The sequence below is a fragment of the Microcaecilia unicolor genome, chromosome 3 (assembly GCF_901765095.1).
Source record: "Microcaecilia unicolor chromosome 3, aMicUni1.1, whole genome shotgun sequence".
NCBI lineage: Eukaryota > Metazoa > Chordata > Amphibia > Gymnophiona > Siphonopidae > Microcaecilia > Microcaecilia unicolor.
The window spans coordinates 408,652,615-408,675,369 of NC_044033.1; the positions used below are offsets into that span (position 1 = coordinate 408,652,615).

The following is a 22,755-nucleotide window of genomic DNA, read 5'->3' on the forward strand; positions in this document are numbered from 1 at the left end:
CCCCTGATACGCCCCCTTGATATTTGGGCGCACTTCTGACGGACTTCAAAGAAAAACGTCTAAAAATAGGCTTAAAAAATACTGATTTGGACATTTTTGTGAGAAAAACATCCAAATGCTGCTTTATGCCACTTTTTAGACGTTTTTCTGTTTTGAAAATTAGCCCAATAGTCTGGTATTATTCGCTGAATGTCTACAGGCCACAAAACTCAATTGATCCATATTGATCAGTTTATGCAAATACTTAGACAGTTGCACAGCCGGTACTTTCACATAAATTTTCCCATCAACATTGATTAATGACAAAGATCTATAGTTGGACACTTCTAGCAGGTCTCTACCAAGTTTGAGCAGTACTATAAGAAGTGCCTTCACCATTGTATCAGTTATTGCACCTTCCTTGGTCATAGACTGTTACATAGCTAGTAAGTGTGATACCAAAGTGCACACTACCTACAATGTCAACATAATATGTAATAGAATATTTTAATTGATAGTGAAGGGTATAAGCAAAGATGGAACATATAGATAGGTAACAGAATAAGAAGAGTTAGAAAGCAAGGTGACTAATTTAAAGAAAGTTGCACATGAGGTCATAGAGATGGTAAAATATTATCTCAGCTAGGGTAGGAGTGGGTAAACATGTCCTGATGCAGTATGTGCAGCCCGTGTCACTCCTTGTGTGTGTGAGTGAGACTAACAAGTTAGTTAAAGGCCTGGTTGAAGAGCCAAGCTTTCACTTGTTTCCTGACGCTTTCTACAATTATACCGTAATGCCATCTATGCCTAGTGTTTTCCTATTCTGAAGCATACTTAACTCTTTTAAAATTTCTACAGTGATGTCCCTGTCCATCTCCAAGTGCTCACTTTCCTCCAGCGTAAGCATTTTCAGATCTTTTAAGAATACCTCGCAAGGCTCTAAAGTATCAGGCCCCTCAGTACTATACAGATTCTCATAAAATCGGGTAAACTGGTGAGAGATGGCATCTTGTTCAGTGTGTAAGTTACCCTATTCTATTTCCCTTTAAGTAGGCTGCCAAAATGTTCCCAGGTCTATTATTAGCCACATAGTAGGAAGTTTGCTGCACAAAAATCTACGCTCTGGCTCTTTGACTTAACACAAGGTTATATTGAAATTTTTCCTTAACAAGTGTATCCAAAATGCTATTATCCCAGTTAGTTATTAGTTGCAGTTCAAGCAGTCCTTTTTTAGTATCTAACATTTTCAGTTCCTCTCTTCCTTCTTTATTCTGCTGAGCCGAAAAGCCCATAATAGCTCCTCTTATTGTCACTTTAAAGGCATCCCATCTTGTGGTAGGGTAAGATAATTCCACCACACCAGGAATTAAAGTTTTAAAGACTAGATAGTAATCAATTTAAGAGAAGGATTGATGCACTTGGGAACAAAAAGTATAGTCTCTACCTTGAGGGTGGAAAAGCCACCAGATATTAACCAATCCCCCTAAACAAAGCTTTCAGATCGGAGTTTACACTAGTGAGTCCTCAAACAAGGGGATCAATCCAACACTGGATCCAGCACTTGATTGAAACCACCCACAATTACCATGGGAAGATCCCCCTGTTTGATAACCAATGTCTGCAATGACTGAAAAAATGTATATATTCCAATTTGGTTAGGAGCATATATGTTAAGCAATGCCATACATACAGTACTCAATCTCTTTCTAAAAAAGACATCTGCTCTGAGGGTCTGTTTGTTGTTCTTCTATCAGTACATTAGTAAGGTGATTGATCAATATGGCTACCCTTCTTTTTTTTTCATACGTGCAGCAGCATAAACACACTGCTTAACCATTCAAAATTTTGAATGTTTGTATTTCCCCTACACACAGTGACACTCTGAGATGTTATCAGCCCTTTCGCTCTCTGAGATCTTCTCAAAAACAGTTGCTTGAAGTTCTAACTTTTTGGCAGGTTCATTTAGAAGAATGCAGGTCTTCCTATTTTATGTTAAGGACCCTAAATTATGGAGTGCTTTGCTCTTAGAACTTCATACTGTGCAAAATATTGTCCAGTTTAAGAGTGAATTAAAAACCCATATATTTATTCAAGCATATGGGTCTTTGATGAATAGCAGTGATTGTTTTTTTCAGCTATATGTCATGTAGACATCTACTGTCATTGTAGTTTTATGGTAATTTGTATTATATACGTCCGATGAATCTACTTCCAAATGGCAAAAAATCTTCAACTGGATCCCAATAGGCACATATAAATTTGATATTCACCCAATCTACTGAATGTTGATGAGTCCAGCTTCCTATATAACACCTAAGTGGAAGGCAGTGACCTCAGTGATGCCGCTCAGCGACTAAATTCAAATGCTGAGACTTACACATCTGTGTCGTCATTGGACATCCACTTCCACCCTAACGTTCTATATTTTTTAAATATTTTGTGCATTACTTATATTACTTATGTTGCTTAGTGTCAAATTAACAAATACTCATCTTATGTCTGTCGGCCATAGGGGTACAGTGCTCCGACACGGCACGTGTTTCGCAATAGCTTCCTCAAGGAGGTCCCCTAGAATTAATCTCCACACAGCCTGCCGATGTAATGGTATCAGTTTATTACTGAAATATGTAGCATATTTGCTGGATTATATATACACCAATATATTTGTGTATCTTTTAAAAATATATATTTGACACGGCAGCAGAGAGAATAGTTTCATTTCAAGCCCCTCTCTCTCCATTCCTTTTTCTGGGAACTTCTGAGAGCAGGGATAGTTAATTACAAACACTTAACAAACACAAAAGAGCTTCCTCTGCCCTCCCACCTAACAAAAGATGGACTAAGGTGGGCACCTGAATAAAACAAAGAACTCAGAGGAAGCATAAACAGGACATTTGCTTGTCAAAGGTATACCTGCCCCTCCCATCAGCTTTCAGACATGTGCAGAAAGGAAGGACTTGTAATGTGTATCTGCCCCCAGAGACTGAGCAGGAATCCAGACAACAAGTCTAGTGATGTCATAAGACATGAGACCAACTCAGGGGTCGTGTGCAGACATGAGACCAAGATACCACAATGCTTTGCAAATGCCCAAGGGTCGTGTGGAAATCAGGACAAAGATCCACATGGCATATCCTCCTGCAGCTTGCAAGATATAAAAGGACAAGCTGTTTCCCAAGAGACAGATTCTCATCAACTGCCAGCAACTCAGATTCTCTTCAGCTGCAAGCAACTCAGATTCACTCACTGCAGAAGCCCTGATGCCTTGCTCCTCAACATGTGCTCATCAATCAGCTGGACCACAGCATGCTTGTAACAAGGACTTGTAAGTTAACCTACCTGCTACTTTGTTCTATTTTATGCACAGATTATCTGTTCTAAGATCCTCTTAAAACCTACCTCTTGTGTGCAATTGTATATTAAATCAACCTTTTTTGAAGCTAAAAATACGGTCTCCTTGTGTTCTGAATATATATATACTTAATTTATTTAATTTATTGCAATTATCACCTTTGGTGATTGGTGGAGAAATTAATATCCTAAAACTTATAAATACAGCACCTGCTTTTAAATTATAAAGAGAGGCGAGTTGCTCTAGAGCTATTTTCCCCAAAATAAATCATTTCTTGTAACACCGACATAATGCCCCGCGGTCATTATGTCGGCAGGCCGTGTGGAGATTAATTCTAGGGGACCTCCTTGAGGAAGCTATTGCGAAACACGTGCCGAGTCGGAGCACTGTACCCCTATGGTCGACAGACATAAGATGAGTATTTGTTAATTTGATACTAAGCAACATAAAGAATATAAGTAATGCACAAAATTTTTAAAAAATATAGAACGTTAGGGTGGAGGTGGATGTCCAATGACGACACAGATGTGTAAGTCTCAGCGTTTGAGTTTAGTCGCTGAGCAGCATCACTGAGGTCACCGCCTTCCACTTAGATGTTATATATAGGGAGCTGGACGCATCGACATTCAGTAGATTGGGTGAACATCAAATTTATATGTGCATAATTTGTATTATATGTCATAATTAATGATTTTGTAATAGTGCTTTTGTTATTTATTGTATTGGATTATTATATTATGTTTGTATTTTTGTACCCCACTTAGACTGTGCTAGATACAGCGGATTAGAAATTAAGTTTCATTATTATAATCATATCCTCCCAGCAGTTTACAGGATTCCCCACCATTAAGATGAGTCTCCTGCAAAAGGCTAAGGTCTGCATTCTGCTGTTTTCAATGAATATAATTTTAGCTTAACCAGAGACAAGACATGGGTTTTCATATCTTTCTACATACCAGCTCCACACAAATTCAGCGTTCCCACATCTTCACTAGGCCTCGTACAACTGGTGCCATCAGTGGTAACAGACTTGCGCATTAAAATTGCTAGACCAAAATCCCCCCCTCCCCCTAACCTGCCCATCCATCCCTTCATTAAAACAAATCCCACAACCACCCGCCTCTTGCCAACCTCGCAGTTCCCAGGCCTGCGCTGCAACAACAGCATGGCTTCACTCATCACCCACCCGCTATCCCTTTTAGCAAACATTAATATATAAACACCCCCTGAATTAGCTAACATGGTATTACAAAAGCAACCAGCAAACAATCAATGTACAGAAAGAAAGAGTCATATAGTAAAAAAGCGTTATGGTGAGATAAATCTGATTCTCTGCTCTTACAAAAGTATATTCTATAGTGAACTAAGTTCAGACATACAAATGTTACTTGGGTGCCCAAGAGGGGCATTATCAAATGGGGCGCCCAAGTTTTCCTGAGGACGTCCTTGCAGGATGTCCTGTGAAGGGGCGGGGAAACCTGTATTATCAAAACAAAATGGGCGGCCATCTTTCATTTTGATAATACGGTCGGGGACACCTAGTGGTTAGGGTGGTGGACTTTGGTCCTGGGGAACTGAGGAACTGAGTTCGATTCCCACTTCAGGCACAGGCAGCTCCTTGTGACTCTGGGCAAGTCACTTAACCCTCCATTGCCCCATGTAAGCCGCATTGAGCTTGCCATGAGTGGGAAAGTGCGGGGTACAAATGTAACAAAAAAAATAAAATCACGAAATTTAGGTTGACCTTAGAGATGGTCGTCCTTAGAGATGGTCGTCCCCGATTTTCAGCGATAATGGAAACCGAGGACGCCCATCTCAGAAATGACCAAATCCAAGCCATTTGGTCGTGGGAGGAGCCAGCATTCATAGGGCACTGGTCCCCCTCACATGCCAGGACACCAACCGGGCACCCTAGGGGAACTCTAATGGACTTCAGAAAAAGCTCCCAGGTGCATAGCTCCCTTACCTTGTGTGCTGAGCTCCCCCAAACCCCACTCCCCACAACTTACACCACTACCATAGCCCTTAGAGATGAAGGGGGGGGCACCTACATGTGGGTTCAGTGGGTTTGTGATGGGTTTTGGAGGGCTCACATTTACCACATTTACCACATATACCACAAGTATAACAAGTGGGGGGGATGGGCCTGGGTCTGCCTGCCTGAAGTACACTGCAGTACCCACTAAAACTGCTCCAGGGGCCTGCATACTGCTGTCATAGAGCTGAGTATGATATTTGAGGCTGGCATACAGGCTGGAAAAAATATTTTAAAACATTTTTCAGCTGGGAGGGGGTTAGTGGCCACTGGGGGAGTAAGGGGAGGTCATCCCCGATTCCCTCCGGTGGTCATCTGGTCATTTAGAGCACATTTTTGTGGCTTGGTCATAAAAAAAAGGACCAAGTTTAGTCGGCCAAGTGTTCATCAGGGACACCCTTCTTTTTCCCATTATCGGCCGAGGACACCCATGTGTTAAGCACACCCCAGTCCCGCCTTCGCTATGTTTCCGACAGGCCCCCGTGAACTTTGGTCATCCCCGTGACGGAAAGCAGTTGAGGACGCCCAAAATCGGCTTTCGATTATGCCGATTTGGGCGACCCTTGGAGAAAATAAGCCTGCAAGTGTCCATACAGAATAAGCTCTCAAGGGGGACAAAATGGCATCCGAACGAGGTGCAGGTATCTGAGTTCTGTGTTCGAGAAGCGATATACTGGCAATTATGGGGAAGAGAAAACTTGGACCTTGGTGCCCAAGCCTTTACCCCAAATGGTTCAGTGAATGATTGAAGATCGTGAGCTTAGTGGAGGAGTAGCCTATTGGTTAGTGCAGTGGCCTGAGACCCGGGAGAACTGGGTTGAATTCCTGCTGCAGTTCCTGGTGACTCTAGGCAAGTCACTTAACCCTCCATTGGAATATCTGGAAAACCAGTCTAGGAAGAACAATTTAAGACTTCTGAACGTTCCTAGGTCACCATTATTGTCTTCTATTGATATGATAAAAGAGATATTTGATAGAAATTCTGGGGTTTTCATCTGCTAATTTACCTTCCCAGCCCAACCGTGACCTTCCCCTGGCTGCTGCCCCGACAAACGCAGGGCTGGTGCAGCGCTGCAGCCAGGCACCTCTCCGACGGTCTCTCCTTCCTTCCCACTCTCGGCTCCCCAACTGGCGACCCTCCTCCTCCTCCGTGTGCTTTAACTCTTTTACTTTCCGTGGCAGCGACGTCAGTGACGAAGAAGGCACTGCGGGCTCACCTCTGGCTCCAGCTTCTCCCTTCCCTTTTCACACAGTGTCCCGCCTTCTGCGATGATGCATTTCCTGTTTCGGCGAGGGCAGGACACTGTCTCAAGAGGGAAGGGAGAACCTGGAGGCGAGCCTGCAGTGCCTTCATCTTCACTGACGTCGCTGCCACGGAGAGTAAAAGGGTTAAATGCTTGGGGGGGGGGCAGGAAGGAACGGAGAGTAGGTTTGTCAGGGAGCTGAGGGAGGACAGAGAGAATCGCTGGACATGGAGAGAAGGGGAGGGCAGGGGGAGAGAAGAGATTGCTGGAGAGGAGGGGAGGGCAGGGGGAGAGGAGATTGCTGGACAGGAGAGGAGGGGAGTGCAGGGGGGAGAGAGGAGAATTGTTGGCCATGGATGGATGGAGGGGAGGGCAGGGGAGAGAGGAGAATTGCTGGACATGGATAGATGGAGGGGAGAGCAGGGGGAGAGAAGTGATTGCTGGACAGGAGAGGAGGGGAGGGCAGGGGAGAGAGGAGAATTGCTGGACATGGATGGATGAATGGGGGTAGGGGAGAGAGGAAATTTGCTGGATATGGGTGGATGGAGGAGAGGGCAGGGAAGAATGGAGAGTTCCTGGACATGGATGGAGGGGAGGGCAGGGGAGAGAGGAGAATTGCTGGACATGGATGGATGGAGGAGAGGGCAGGGGAGAATGGAGAGTTGCTGGACATGGATGGATGGAGGGGAAGGGAAGAGGAGAATGGAGAATTGCTGGACATGGATGGATGAATGGGGGCAGTGGAGAGAGGAAATTTGCAGGATATGGGTGGATGAAGGAGAGGGCAGGGGAGAATGGAGAGTTCTTGGACATGGATGGAGGGGAGGAGAGAGAGGAGAATTGCTGGACATGGATGGATGGAGGGGGCAGGGGAGAGAGGAAATTTGCTGGATATGGATGGATGGAGGAGAGGGCAGGGGAGAATGGAGAGTTGTTGGACATGGATGGATGGAGGGGAGGGAAGTCAGGAAGGAGATGCACATGGATGGAGGGGAGGGAAGAGAGGAGAAATGCTGGACATGGATGGAGTGGAGGGCAGGGAAGAGAGGAGAAATGTTGGACAAGGATGGAGAGAAGGAAAGACAAAGGAAGGAGATGCACACGGATGGAGTGGAAGGGAGAGAGGAGAAATGCTGGACATGGATGGAGGGGAGGGAAGACAGAGGAAGTAGATGCACATGGATAGAAGGGAGGGAAGTGAGGAGAAATGCTGGATATGGATGGAGGGAAAATTGCTGAATTTAAGTCCCAGTCTCTGGTTTCTACTTTCCTCATCTTCTCTTAACTCTATTGCCAGGATTTCCTGTTTGTCATTTTTCTCTCATCCTTTTCCTTTCATAAATACATAAGTATTGCCACACTGGGACAGACCAAAGGTCCATCAAGCCCAGCATCCTGTTTCCAACAGTGGCCAATCCAGGTCACAAATACCTGGCAAGATCCCAAAAAAGCTCAATACATTTTTTGCTGCTTATTCCAGAAATAAGCAGTGGATTTTCCCCAAGTCATTTTAATAATGGTCTATGAACTTTTCATTTAGGAAGCCATCCAGACCCTTTTAAAATCCCACTAAACTAACCACCTTTACCACATTCTCTGGAAATGAATTCCAGAGTTTAATTACACGTTGAGTGAAGAAAACTTTTCTCTGATTCGTATTAAATTTACTACTTTGTAGCTTCATCGCATGCCCCCTAGTCCTAGTATTTTTGGAAAGAGTAAACAAACGATTCACGTCTACCCATTCAACTCCACTCATTATTTTATAGACCTCTATCATATCCCCCCTCAGCCGTCTCTTCTCCAAGCTGAAGAGCCCTAGCCACTCAGCATTTCCTCAAAGGGAAGTCATCCCATCCCCTTTATCATTTTCATTGCCCTTCTCTGTACCTTTTCTAATTCCATTTTTTGAGATGTGGCGACCAAAATTGAGCACAATATTTGAGGTGTGGTCAGACCATGGACCGATACAAAGGCATTATAACATCTTCACTTTTGTTTTCCATTCCTTTCCTAATGATACCTAACATTCTATTTGCTTTCTTAGCCGCAGCAGCACACTGAGCAGAGGATTTCAACGTATCATCAATAATGACTCCGAGTTCCTTTTCTTCAATTTTATTTTCTGCCTTTATCCACATTTAGTTCCTTCTTTCTATCCAATCTTCAATTTCCCTCTTTTGACTGTGTCTACCTACAGCTTGCTTGCTCGCTCTCTCTCCTCCCCGTATTCATCCGGCACCCAAGGGAAGGGAGCTATGCACCTGGGAGGCTTTTTTTAATTTTTAGAAGTGCCCCCTAGGGTGCCCAGTTGGTGTTCTGGCATGTGAGGGGGACCAGTGCACTACAAATGCTGGCTCCTCCCATGACCAAATGCCTTGGATTTTGCTGGGTTTGAGTTGGCCGCTTTAAGTTTCCATTATCATTGAAAAACAAAACCGGCGATCTCAAATCCGGCGAACTCTGGCATTTGGCCAGGCTAAACCGTATTATCGAAAGAAAAGATGTCCGGCCATCTTTTCGATAATACAGTTCTGGCCAGCTGTAGCGCCGCCGCCACAATAGATTGTCGGCGAACTATTTGGCCGGCGACGTTCGATTATGCCCCTCCACGTGTGTATTTAGAATGCAGAGGCGAGAAGAAGGTGAATTGACTCATGTTGGGGTTAAGAGCTCTCCAAGGATCAACCAGATTCAGTTGATGTAATATATCTCACAATTTATACCAGGCTTTGCATTTTTTATAAGGCACAGTAGATTTTCTGAATTAAGAGTAGGTTAAAGTCCCCCCAATTATGCAGAGGACATCACCTTCATATGTAATTACATCAGCAATCTCATCAAGGAATGCAAGTGAATCTAAATTTGGCACATATAAATTGAGAAGAAATTTAGTGTGATTGATGGAGAAGATGAGTTTAATCCAGCGACTTTGGGTGTCCGATTAATGGGAAATTGCTTGTATATTCAGTCTCTTACTAAAATAAGTACACCATTTTTTTTTTACAATTACTGGAGTATAAAAAGGAGTGTGAACCCAATTACATTTTACTTTAGCAGATTCAAAAGCAGAAAGGTGTGTTTCTTGCAGTAGAACCAGGTCAGGAGAGAACTTTTTTTTTATATATGATAATAGTTTAGTTCCCTTGACATTCAATGACAACCATTTAAGAGCCAAGGTAATTAGTATTATTCACACATGAATCTAAATGCATTAATTCAATAAAGAAGGGAAAATATATTGAAGAACACTCATGGAATTCAGTATTTCCATGCTAATAATCAACAGCATAGAAAACTGAGAAATAGGAGTCAACAAGTGCAGTGAATGCAGACATAGGAAGAACTGAAACAGAGAGACCAAAATGTCATCCAACAATGTTTAACATCATGAATTAACATCCTGTGTCTAATATTGCATCAAACAAGAAGAACTAGTTTTCAGATTAGTCAGGAAGCACAGTATCAACCATTCCATTTATATATTAAACTAGCATGTATGCTAATGGGTAAATAGTAGTGTGGTGTATTAGATTACAGAGACTTAATGCTGTAAAGAAGAAAAATATCACTTCACATTGTTAGTGTATATACTAAAGTCCGCACTCTTACAGTCTTTTTCACACATAGTTAACCAATCATACTCGAGAACAAGCCTGTAATTACAGAATATAAGCGCCTAATAATATGCAGATAAATTCAATCTTTCACTCATACAGGCTGAACTACACTCACACACTCCAGTCGTGTTACTATAATGTTCATGTTTAAAAGTCAAAAGCAGATACTCAAAGTTAACATGCAACTGTAAGGAGAGGACCATGGGGCGCAGTTGCAAAGCAGGTGTTTAGGGGCTCATTTATACATGCTGACCTGCAATGATTTCTCAGCAATCAGACACACTGTGCTGGCAATTTAAGTTCTAGCAAATTACTAACCGCATTGGTTAGGAGTTAAACACACATATAGGGCTAGATTCTATATAAGGGCCTGAAAATTCCGCAAGGAAAAAATTATGCCTAAATTTTAAAGAATAGGTTTAAATTTCCGCAAAGTATATAGAATTACATCAAACGCCTCTCCACGTAACCAAATTTAGTAAATCCCGACACCTAAATTAGGCGCAAAGTGGGTGTATTCTATAACAATGCACATAGATTTTAGAAATGCCCACAACCTGCCTATTCCATGCCCATGGCCACACCCCCTTTTCAACTATGCAAATTAGAGAATTTACACACAGAATACACTTAGCGAATTGTGTGTGTAGATCTTAATGGCAATTAGTGCTGATAATTGCTTGCTAACGTCCAATTAACAGTGCTAATTAGTGAGTTAAACAATTAAGTTACACGCATTGTTACAGAATATGCTTCAATTTCCATGTGGAAATTAAGGCGCGATATATAGAATCCCGGGAGTAGTGAGTAAACCACAAGCACACATTCACACAAGAAAACTCACTCATGTAAATATGTAAATTAAAATAAGAAAAAAATATATATATATATATCTGTAGCAAAGTGAAGGAGAGCAGTATGCAATAGGTATACAAGCATACACATTTTCACAAACACATATACACACAGCATTGCAATTTCAAATGTGCATTTTCTACTAAAGCCATATCAGAGGCATCAGGAATAAGACTGCAATTATGCAAAAATAACACATGATACAGCAAGTAGAAAATTATGTATGATTGATAGTAGATGGACAGATTTCTTCTAAGTAATTTCCAAGGAGTTCAGGATCAGTGAAGTCTTTTGTATTATTATTGATTGTGATGCAGGATATAGGAGGCCACATCTTGCATTGATTTCTTTCATTCTAGATCTGTATGCCAGAAGTTGTTTTTGGAGTTGGGCTGCATACTTACTCAGGTCTGGTGCAAAGAATATATTATCCCCTTCATGTTTTTTGCGGAGCATGCATCTAAACCTTTTGCAGTATCTCAACCATTTGTGTGGAGCGGAGGTGGACAAGTATTGGTCTAGGAAACTTGTCCTTTGAGGTCCTGTTTGATGATATGTGTCTTGCGGATTCAACCTCAAAAGGCAGATCAAACAAACTACACAGCAATGCAGGAATAAATTTACGAAGAAAAGATATTATTGCCTCCTCTTTCAACGGGTAGGTCAATTAAGTGAAAGTTAATTTTTCACACCAATTATGCACCTCCTCAAGTTCTCGCTCTAGTACAACCACGCATTTAACATGGCATCTGTGGTCACCAATGTTATCTTCCACTGCTTGTTTGGTTTCTACTGCAAAGAATCTGTTTTTAAACTAAGCAATTTCAGTTTCGACTACAGCAAGATTTTTATTTATTTATTTATTTTTGTTTCATTTGTACCCCACGCTTTCCCACTCATGGCAGGCTCAATGCGGCTTACATGGTGCAATGGAGGGTTAAGTGACTTGCTCAGAGTCACAAGGAGCTGCCTGTGCCTGAAGTGGGAATCAAACTCAGTTCCTCAGGACCAAAGTCCACCACCCTAACCACTAGGCACTCCTCCACTCTCTGGTATCCGTTAGTAAGTTTTTCAGGGAGCGGATCTCTTCTAGTATTGTTTGAGAACAGTTCTCTTCAGATTTACCTGGCATCTGTTTGGAAGGAAAGATTGGATCCAATTTCGGTCTTTTGTTTCCTTTCCTTGCTGACATTGCAATTGAAGAATAACACACAGAGCACGAGTGCATGACCCAAAAATTAGGATGTTTTTGATTAGGCTGCCATTTCCTCCGCAGCTTGCTAGCGCCCTAGAACTCATTTCTTAATTTAGCCCCAAATGTATTAAAGGCTTGGGAGAAGAGTCAGGCTTTTACCTGCTTCCTGAAGTAGAGGTAGTCTCGAGTTATACGTAGCACCTCTGGGAGTAAATTCCAGAGCGTGGGGGCTACTCCTGAGAAGGCTTGCTGGCAAGTATCACTTTGTATAATGAGGTACAGATAAATGCTAAGATGACACCCAAGCACTATTCTGCAAATCTCTGCTTAGCATATATAGTGTGTATTTGGAAGGGGAGGTGTACACAAAGGTGAACATGGGTGGGACATAGGCAAGGCTCGCACTTACATGTGTTGCTTACAGAATACTGCAAGTTACATGGGTAGCTGATGCACTTAGGTGCTCACACTTATACTAGCTCTATGGCTGGCACAAGTGTGCGTGCCTAAATATTAGACATATCGATAGCAAATTATGATAGTGCTCTATAATAGTAACATAGTAACATAGTAGATGACGGCAGAAAAAGACCTGCATGGTCCATCCAGTCTGCCCAACAAGATAACTCATATTTGCTGCTTTTTGTGTATACCCTACTTTGATTTGTACCTGTGCTCTTCAGGGCACTATCCCCGCCTCCCAACCACCAGCCCCTCCTCCCAACCACCGGCTCTGGCACAGACCGTATAAGTCTGCCCAGCACTATCCTCACCTCCCAACCACCAGCCCTGCCTCCCAACCACCGGCTCTGGCACAGACCGTACAAGTCTGTCCAGCACTATCCCCGCCTCCCAACCACTAGTCCCGCTGCCCAGCACCGGCTCTGGCACAGACCATATAAGTCTGCCCAGCACTATCCCCGCCTCCCAACCACCAGCCCCGCCTCCCGATCTTGACTAAGCTCCTGAGGATCCATTCCTTCGGCACAGGATTCCTTTATGCTTATCCCACACATGTTTGAATTCCGTTACTGTTTTCATTTCCACCACCTCCCGCGGGAGGGCATTCCAAGCATCCACCACTCTCTCCGTGAAAAAATACTTCCTGACATTTTTCTTGAGTCTGCCCCCCTTCAATCTCATTTCATGTCCTCTCATTCTACCACCTTCCCATCTCCGGAAAAGGTTCGTTTGCGGATTAATACCTTTCAAATATTTGAACGTCTGTATCATATCACCCCTGTTTCTTCTTTCCTCCAGAGTATACATGTTTAGTTCAGCAAGCCTCTCCTCATACGTCTTGGAACCTAAGCACCTAAAGGGCCCTTTTGCTAAGACGCGTAGGCACCTACGTGTGTACAAGGTGTGTCAAATTAGAAATATCGCACGGCTACCATGTGCCCTGGGTGGTAATTCTAATTTTGATGCACGCCCAAAACGCGCGGCAGAAAATAATTTCTATTTTCTACCATGTGGCGCTATCTGAGCAGTACTCGGCAGTGTACGCACACTGACAATTACCACCCGATTAATGCGTGGGACCTTACTGCTAAATCAATGGGTGGCGGTAAGGTCTCAGGCCCAAAATGGACGCACACTGATTTTTATTTTGCCGCACATCCATTTTCGGCCAAAAAAAGGCCTTTTTTGCAGACATGCTGAAACATGGACCTGCACGCATCCAATATATGCGCCTACACCAGCGCAGGTGAGGTTGATGAGGTGTGACCACCAAAGGTGGAGGGACCCTCAAAACCTACGAAACAGTAGTGCAGCAAAAAGGAGTAGGATGGTCTGGCTCTTTCAGTAACCCAGGGAGACGTATGTAGTTACAAAGTCTTTATTAATGGTCATCAAATGACTCGACACAGCAGCCATGTTTCGGCGCTTGTTCACCTGCCTCAGGAGTCTAAAAAAACATACAATAGTCATGCAACACCAGCACAGGCCATTTTTTGGCATGCCTTAGTAAAGGGGCCCCTAAATTCTTTTCTAGAGTATGCTCCTACCGTGCACCCTCAGGGCACCTAAATTGAGTCACCCAGTTATAGAATTCTGTAAATTATGTGCTAACATTTATGCACATATTATGCTCATAAATGTTTAGTATATTAGTATATGCATGTGCACGTGCTGCCTAAGTGCTATTTGGCAAAAAGCCACTTAACTTACATAACATATAGTTAATCTAGTTCGATTCTGTTAGAAGTATGATTTTGTAATTCTGAGAATCTAGGCCCTAGATATTGCTAGTTGTTTTTATCATTGTAATCTGCACTGAATCAAGTGGTCTGTAATGGAATATAAAACTCTTTATCATATTGTATATGTACAGTATATCAATATGTATATTGACATATACAGTATCCCCCTCCCCCGATATTCAAAACTATTTAACTGGCCAGGAATGGCCGGTTAAATAGCGTTAAAGAGCCTAACCATGGATATTCAGTGGGAGATAACTGATTATCTTTCACTGAATATCCTGGTTAGTGGCTAGCCACTAACCCCCAGATTCTATATAGTGCGCCTAAAGATTGGTGCTGAAATAACAATGTGCATAATTTAACAAGCTAATGAGAGCTGATAATAGCACTTAACAAGCAATAATGAGCCCTAATTTGCACTGATTAGAATTTAGGCACACAACTCACTAAGCGTATTCTTTAACAATGTGCAGGCAAAAGGGAGCGTGGTTATGGGCAGGGAAATGGGCATTTCATGGGTGTTCCAAAATTTACGCACCTAGTTATAGAATATGGTCCTAAATCTACGTGCTGGAATTTACACCACATTTTCATTGGTGTAAATGGATGCGCATAGATTTAGGCAATGAAATATCAACTTAGCATATTCTATAATTGGCACCTAAACCTAGGCACCGATGATAGAATACGCTTAGCCGGCACTGATTTCAGCACCAATTTGTTAGATGCCATATATAGAATCTTCCCCTAAGCGGCTATATTGCATGACATAGCCAGTGAGGCGTGGATATTCATCAACAAACTGGCTATGTTGAGCGGTCAAAATAGGCCACTTAAACAAAAGCCTATCTTTGATCGCTAAAAAAGTTAACTGGTTAGTGCTGAATATTGGCGTAGCTGGTTAACTTTTTAGCGACCAAAATAAACTCAGATATCAATGCAGGGTCGCCAGATGTAGCCCAGCATTGAATATCTGGGTTTAACACTGGCAGTGGATAGCAAACATGCTGTCCCACTACCCGCTCAATATTGAGCCCTATATATTTGATAAATACTTTACTGACATGCCAATGACCAATGTAATTTCCTGAAACTGGAAAAGACGTTATTTAGATTTCTATATTTAGATAGACAGATAGATAGATATATATATGTATATTTATATAGAGATAGAGATAGCTAGTTAGATAGATAGATAGATAGATAGATAGATAGATAGATAGATAGATAGATAGATAGATAGATAGATAGATAGATAGATAGATAGATAGATACAGTAGATAATGATGTATGTGTTTATCTGATAGCTGTCAGTATCTAGTGTGGGTCCTGGACAGTGTGATTTTTCTAGTAAAAAAGGTGCTGGTACTCAAATGCCAGGCCACCCTTCAGGGGTGGGGTAATCACTGAGGGACCCGCCCACAATAGCAACCAATCACAGAATCTATGACAAGGCAGAATTGGTGTGTAGAGCCTGAGCTCTTTCATTAAAACTTGGGGACCATGGGTCAATTTTAACAGACAATGGAAAAGGTGCCAGTACTCAGTACCACCAAGTATCCCCTCAAAAAAAGCCCTGGTCCTGGAGATGATTTTAATCCTGCAAGCATTCCTCTCTTCAGCCTACTGTGAGACTGGAATCACATAAAACAGCAGCTACTTCTCCCAGTAAAATATTATACAGAGTTAGCAACAAGTTGCCTTCCAGCCAGCAAAGAGCGAGCAGGACAGAGCTGCCAGGATGCACTCAACATACGCCAAATCATGTGACAGTGTTTGACTAGTGCTTCACAAACATCAATTCAAACACTCACCATATGACTGAGCCAAGAATACTGTTTAACAATAATTACCCAATGGCTTACTGTATGACACTGTTCATGTTTATTAAACTTTCAGCTATGTGCAATTTTATGTTGCCAGTTCACATTGTTCTAAACCTCTTCTGACCTGCTTTACAATTTCTGAAATCAGTAAAACAAATACTCACCAATGAATAGACCCATGATTCAGATTCCTGACTGAACACATCTTGATAAGGTGTTGGCAGAAAAAATGCAGAACAGAAAAGAATCCAGTGTGCTTCCATTTTTTTTTGTCTGTAAAGTAGATACATAAAGCAACAGATTAGAGAACGTTTTCTGAAATGTACTGCTATTATATGTGAGGGAAAGCTGATATAGGGAGTCTTTTACCAAGGCACGCTGGCGTTTTTAGTGTGCATTAAAAATAGGCGTGGACTAAATGCTAAAGACACCAATGCATTCCTATGGGCGTCTTTAGCATTTAGCACACGCCAATTTGTAACGCACGCTAAAAAAACACCAGCGCGCCTTAGTAAAACACCCCCTTAATGTTTAGACAGAGAGATCTGAGTTCAGAGCTTTAGAACTCCTGAACCCTAGCCTGTACTCTGTACTGGGATAGTCATACGCACTGTGGGAAAGTAGTTTGACTTCTCTGAATCACGTAGGAGGGCAATTCTATAACTAGGCACATAAGCGCCAAAATAATTGGCGGTAAGACTTATTTATTTAGGTCATTTATACCCCACCTTTTGCCGCATTTTAGCAGCCCCAAAGCAGCTTACAATAAACTAATGAAATAATTACAATGAAAATTGAGAGGGTAGAAGGAACAGAGAGAGGAAGGAAGGAAGGAAGGGAATATAAATACAATCTTAAAACAAATAATTAAGTATGCAGAGGAAGGAAGGAAAAGGCCAAAATCAGGTCTCGACTCACTGAGACTCATTAAGGCAGGCGAACAGGACAGCAAAGCCGAGAAGGTAGTGACAGATGCCTGAGACAAGCAGTGTGGGTGACGACCGTGGCCTGCGGGAGACATTGGAAAGGCTGGTGAAGAATTGGGACACAAAGGTGCCAGGGAAGTACTGATTGAGTGCCGTCAAACATCCACCTTGCAGATTGGCATCGCGTTGAACCGGCAGTGCCGAGGATGAAGATGAAGATGGAGAGCACCGGGCCGCGATGTCCACCAGCCGGGCCTGCAACTCTGGTATGCTCCGGCACACGTAGCCTGGCAGCTCCACTTTACCAACGGCCCCATCGCACGCCATGGCGCCCGCTCAGCAATGACCGGCCTCCTGGATCGCTTTCCTCAGTTCCCAGGCGCCGAAACCGCAGCAGCGATCAGCTGACAGGAAGGAGGTTGCCGGCAAATAACAGCTGCAAGGGGGTGTACATATGGGCAGAGCACAGGAGGGGCATGGGCGTATCTCCCACTTCTGTGTCTAAATTATTCGTACCCATTTACACCTTCCTCGACCTGACTTAAGTGCTCATGCCTAAATTTAGGCACACCAATGCAGGTTTGTGATAGCATTCTATCACTGAATTGGTGTGCCCAGACACCATTACACAATAGGTGATCCCTGCACTGTATGGGAGTGCGTAAAATGGAGCTCCCTGTTATAGAATTGCCTCCCCCTCCCTTAGAGGGCACATAATTTGAACCTAATCTATACAGAATACCAGCATAACCTAGTATATATGGATATATAAGAACATAAGTGTTGCCATACTGGGACAGACCAAAGGGCCATCAAGCCCAGTATCCTGTTTCCAACAGTAGCCAATCCAGGTCACAAGTACCTGGCAAGATCCTGAACATAAAAACAGATTTTATGCTGCTTATCCTAGAAATGGCTTATGGACTTTTCTTTTAGGAAATTATCCAAGCCTTTTTTAACCCCTGTTAAGCTAACTACATTTACCACATCCTCTAGCAACAAATTCCACAGTTTAATTACATGTTAGTGAAGAAATATTTTTTCCAGTTTGTTATAAAATTACTACTTAATAGCGTCATTGCGTTCCCCCTAGTCCTAGTATTTTTGGAAAAAGTAAACACACGATTCACATCTATCCATTCCACTCCACTCAGTATTTTATAGACATCATGGGCATAGTTTGACAGTTTCATTTGGGGGGGGGGGGGGAAAGGGTGGAGTGTGTTTCTCTTGATCTCCTTCGAGCCCCCCCCCCCCCGCCACCGCTGTCACCGCAGCACTGGAGTCTTCCAGTGGCGCCTGGTATCACCCTCGTCTTCCAATCCCCCGAACCGCCAGCAGCCTCAGCGAAAGCAGCACGCACACTGGACCTGCACCGGAGGCCCTTCTCTCTCCTACAGCTTCCCGCTTACGCAGGAACAGGAAGTTGAAGGAGAAAGAAAGGCTTCCGGGGACAGGTCTAAAGCAACATGCATGCTGCTTTCTCGCAGAGGCTACCAACGACTCAGGGGATTGGAGTATGGGGTAGAAGCTCATTTGGGGGGCACTGCCCCCCTTGCTTCCCCAAAAAGATGCCCATGATAGGCATCTATCATATCTCCCCTCAGTAATTTCTTCTCCAAGCTGAAGAGCCCTAGCCGCTTTAGCCTTTCCTCATAGGGAAGTTGTTCCATCCCCTTTATCATTTTCGTCGTCCTTCTCTGTATCTTTTCTAATTCCGCTATATCCTTTTTGAGATGTGGTGACCAGAATTGCACACAGTATTCAAGATGTGGTCACCATAAACCTGGTGGAATTGCCTCAGCCATAGACTTGGTGGAAATGCCTCAGCCTAAATTCCGGAGATACACACATTACTTATAGTATTTCATAAATTAGGCAGTGTTCACTCTGTCCATGTGTATGCCTTTTTATAGAATAGTACATAGTTGGAATATTGGCATTTATATGTGTGTTCACACATACACATGTATATGCCAGAATACTGGTCATTTATGCTATTTGCCACCTAAAGGTTGGTACCCACTTTATACATAACCTGGGCCTCACCGCCACCATTAGCTCAGTTCCCACTGTCTGACCCGGGTCACAGCAAAAATTCTAATTCACCACACTCTCGCTCACTCCACACTTCCCATACAGTACAGTCCTTTCCAGGCGAGCTTGGGAGTGTGTCAAGGTCCGGAATAGAGATCATGTGGCATTGGGGAATAAAGTCATGTTTCTCAGGGGTTCTCTGCCAGTCCAGGGAGCAAGAATCCTCACTCCCGCTCCAAAGAACCATATGCCACTCCAAGGATTTTTTCTATGCAAAATCAACTTTACTGGAACTTCAGCGACAGGCAGGCAAACATTTTATGTTTTCAGAAAGTCAAACAGATTTTGGTGACTTCAAACTCCAACCACTTCCAATAAGTCAGTTATCCCTTCAGGATGAATCCCTGTCACATTCTCCCACCAACTCGTATTTACATTTGTAGCTTAAGTCACTTGGTATTTATGTACAGCTTCTTCAGTCCATTATAATGGGGGATTACATAGAATTATTCCCAGTCTGTCTATCTGTGACTTATCAATAACAGTTCTTCAGAAATTACTATAATCATGAAAAACAGAATGCATAGCTCTTCATGCAGAGATGAATGAGTTGTAAGCTGCTGACCTACTAATCATTCTCAATCAGACAGCAGAGGGTTATCTCATTTCCTGCCTGTGGAAGAAAACACTAAATAAATCACACAATATACCATATAAGCTAAAGACATTTTTATATTAGACTAATATCCTTAATACCTTAGCAAGTTTTAAATTATTGAAAAACTCAAAATGACTAAGATAGAGACAGCAGTCCAGCAGCAAGAGGGGTGCTATCTTGTTTTATCAGAGGCTCAGGCAGCCACAGTAAAGGGAAGAGGCGGGTGCCCGCGGCAGGGTAGGATATGGGAATCATTGCCACTGCAGGGTTTGGAATGTGACAAAAAGGGTAAATGCCTCAAATGGGAGGGGGGCAGCATCTCAGCCCAGAGGGGAGGCATCTCATCCTGGGGGGCCATTATCTTAGCTCCACCTCAGGCGGCATCTTGCCTTTGGCTGGCACTGCATGGGACCATTAGATCATGAAGGAGCAAAAGGGGTGCATAGGGAGCACAAGGCCATAGTGGAGAAACTGAATGAATTATTTGCTTTGGTCTTTACAGAAGAAGATGTAAGAGATCTGCCTGTACCAGAAATGGTTTTCAAGGGTGATGATGTGGAGGAATTGAAAGAAATCTCGGTGAACTTGGAAGATGTACTGAGCCAAACTGACAAATTAAAGAGTAGTAAATCACCTGGACTGAATGGCATACATCCAAGGAGGGTACTCAAAGAACTCAAGCATGAAATTACTGATCTGCTGTTAGAAATATGTAAGTCTTGCCTCACCAATTTGCTTCATTTCTTTGAAGGCTTGAATAAACATGTGGATAAAGGTGAGCCGGTTGGTGTAGTATATCTAGATTTTCAGAAAGCTTTTGCTAAAGTTCCTCATGAGAGATTCCTGAGAAAATTAAAGAGTCATGGGATATGAGGCAAGGTTTTGGTGTGGATTAGGAATTGGTTATTGGACAGAAAACAGAAGGTAGGGTTAAACAGGCATTTCTCTCAGTGGAGGAGGGTGAACAGTGGAGTGCCGCAGGGATCTGTACTGGGACCAGTGCTGTTTAACATATTCATAAATGATATGGAAATTGGAATGACAAGTGAAGTGATTAAATTTGCAGATGACACAAAACTATTCAAGGTTGTTAAAACACATGTGGAATGTGAAATATTGCAGGAAGACCTTAAGAAACTGGAAGACTGGGCATCCAAATGGCAGATAAAATTTAATATGGACAAATGCAAGATGATGCACATTGGAAAGAATAATCCGAATCATATTTACCTGATGCTAGGGTCCACCTTGGGGGTCAGCACTCAAGAAAAAGATCTTATCTTGGTGTCGTTGTAGAGAATACGCTGAAATCTTCTGCTCAGTTTGTGGCAGTGGTCTAAAAAGCAAACAGGATGTTAGGAATTATTAGGAAAAGGATGGTGAATAAGACCGAAAATACTGCCTTTGTATTGCTCCATGGTGTGTCTGCACCTTGAGTATTGAGTTCAGTTCTGATTGCCGTTTCTCAAAAAAGATATAGCGGAATTAGAAAAGGTTCAAAGAAGAACGACCAAAATGATAAAGGGGATAGAACTCCTCTCGTATGAAGAAAGGCTAAACAGTTTAGGGCTCCTCAGCTTGGAAAAGAGAAAGATGAGGGGAGATATGATTGAGGTCTACAAAATCCTGAGTGGTGTAGAACGAGTAGAAGTAAATCGATTTTTTTACTTGTTCCAAAAGTACAAAGGTTAGGGGACACTCAAGGAAGTTACATGGAAATACTTTTAAAACAAATAGGAGGAAATAATTTTTCACTCAACAAATAGTTAAGCTCTGGAACTCTTTGCCGGAGGATTTGGTAACAGCGGTCAGCGTATCTGGGTTTAAAAAGGTTTAGACAAGTTCCTGGAGGAAAAGTCCATAGTCTGTTATTGAGACAGACATGAGGAAGCAACTGCTTACCCTGGGATTTGTACTATGGAATGTTGCCAAGATTTGGGTTTCTGCCAGGTACTTGTGACCTGGCTTGACCACTGTTTGGAAAACAGGATACTGGCCTATATGGACCATTGGTCTGATCCAGTATGGCTACTCTTATGTTCTCTAAAACCCTGAAGTACCTGCCCTCTCAAAATAAATATGGGACTGAACCTTTTTCAAATGAATCCTAAAAAAATATTATTAAGTGAAAGGGAAGGTATGCAGTAAGGACTGAATCCTAGTCCGAGAGCCATAAATTTGAAATTGTCCACAGTCTTTGGCTGCATGAAATGCGCTTGAATTATGGTGGACTGATCCTGAGGACGAGATCTATTGAAATGGTGACTCTGTCGAGCAGCTGCCTTTTTTGTAGTTGCAGGTTAAAGATAACGATAATTGTTGGCCCTTTTCATATTTGATATATGTTGTGAATATGACATTTCCGTGTGACTATTTATTTATTTAGTGCATTTTTACCCCACCTTTTCCCACAGGATGCGGGCTCAAAGTGGCTTACATTAGACTGGAATGGCGATCACCAGACCAGTGGAATACAAATACAATGTTTAAACAAATAAGTAAACAAACAAGTAGGCAGAGAAAAGAGAGCAAAAAGAATAGAAATTAAGGAGTCCAAAATTAGGTCTTAACTCGCTGAGACATATTATGGCAGATAATCAGATCTCGACATCCGGCCACTCGCGATCTTCGTCGAAAACAGCTGACCAGCAAGCTGATCGCACCAGCAGGACAGGAAGGCTGGCAAAGACCAATGGCTGGAATCGGTGGACCAAGAGGAAACAGGGCCCCTGCAATGTGCAGCACACACCAAACACAAAGCAGCCGCAGGTGCAGCAGTGAGCTCAGCTCCGACAACGTGTGCCATCATGCCAGATCCAAG

General features: G+C 42.8%; 1 protein-coding gene across 1 annotated transcript in view; it reads right to left on the reverse strand.

Moving 5' to 3' along the window:
- ADGRF5 (adhesion G protein-coupled receptor F5) overlaps positions 1 to 21,175 on the reverse strand; it is a 180,512-nt gene extending 159,337 nt beyond the window's left edge. The window contains exons 1-3 of the mRNA XM_030195136.1: positions 21,165 to 21,175; positions 19,902 to 19,949; positions 16,478 to 16,586 (exon numbers count right to left, since the gene is read on the reverse strand). Coding sequence (XP_030050996.1) covers positions 16,478 to 16,586; positions 19,902 to 19,912 — 120 coding nt within the window. The 5' untranslated portion in view covers positions 19,913 to 19,949; positions 21,165 to 21,175. The remainder of the gene's footprint in view (positions 1 to 16,477; positions 16,587 to 19,901; positions 19,950 to 21,164) is intronic.
- Between the last annotated feature and the right edge of the window lie 1,580 nt (positions 21,176 to 22,755).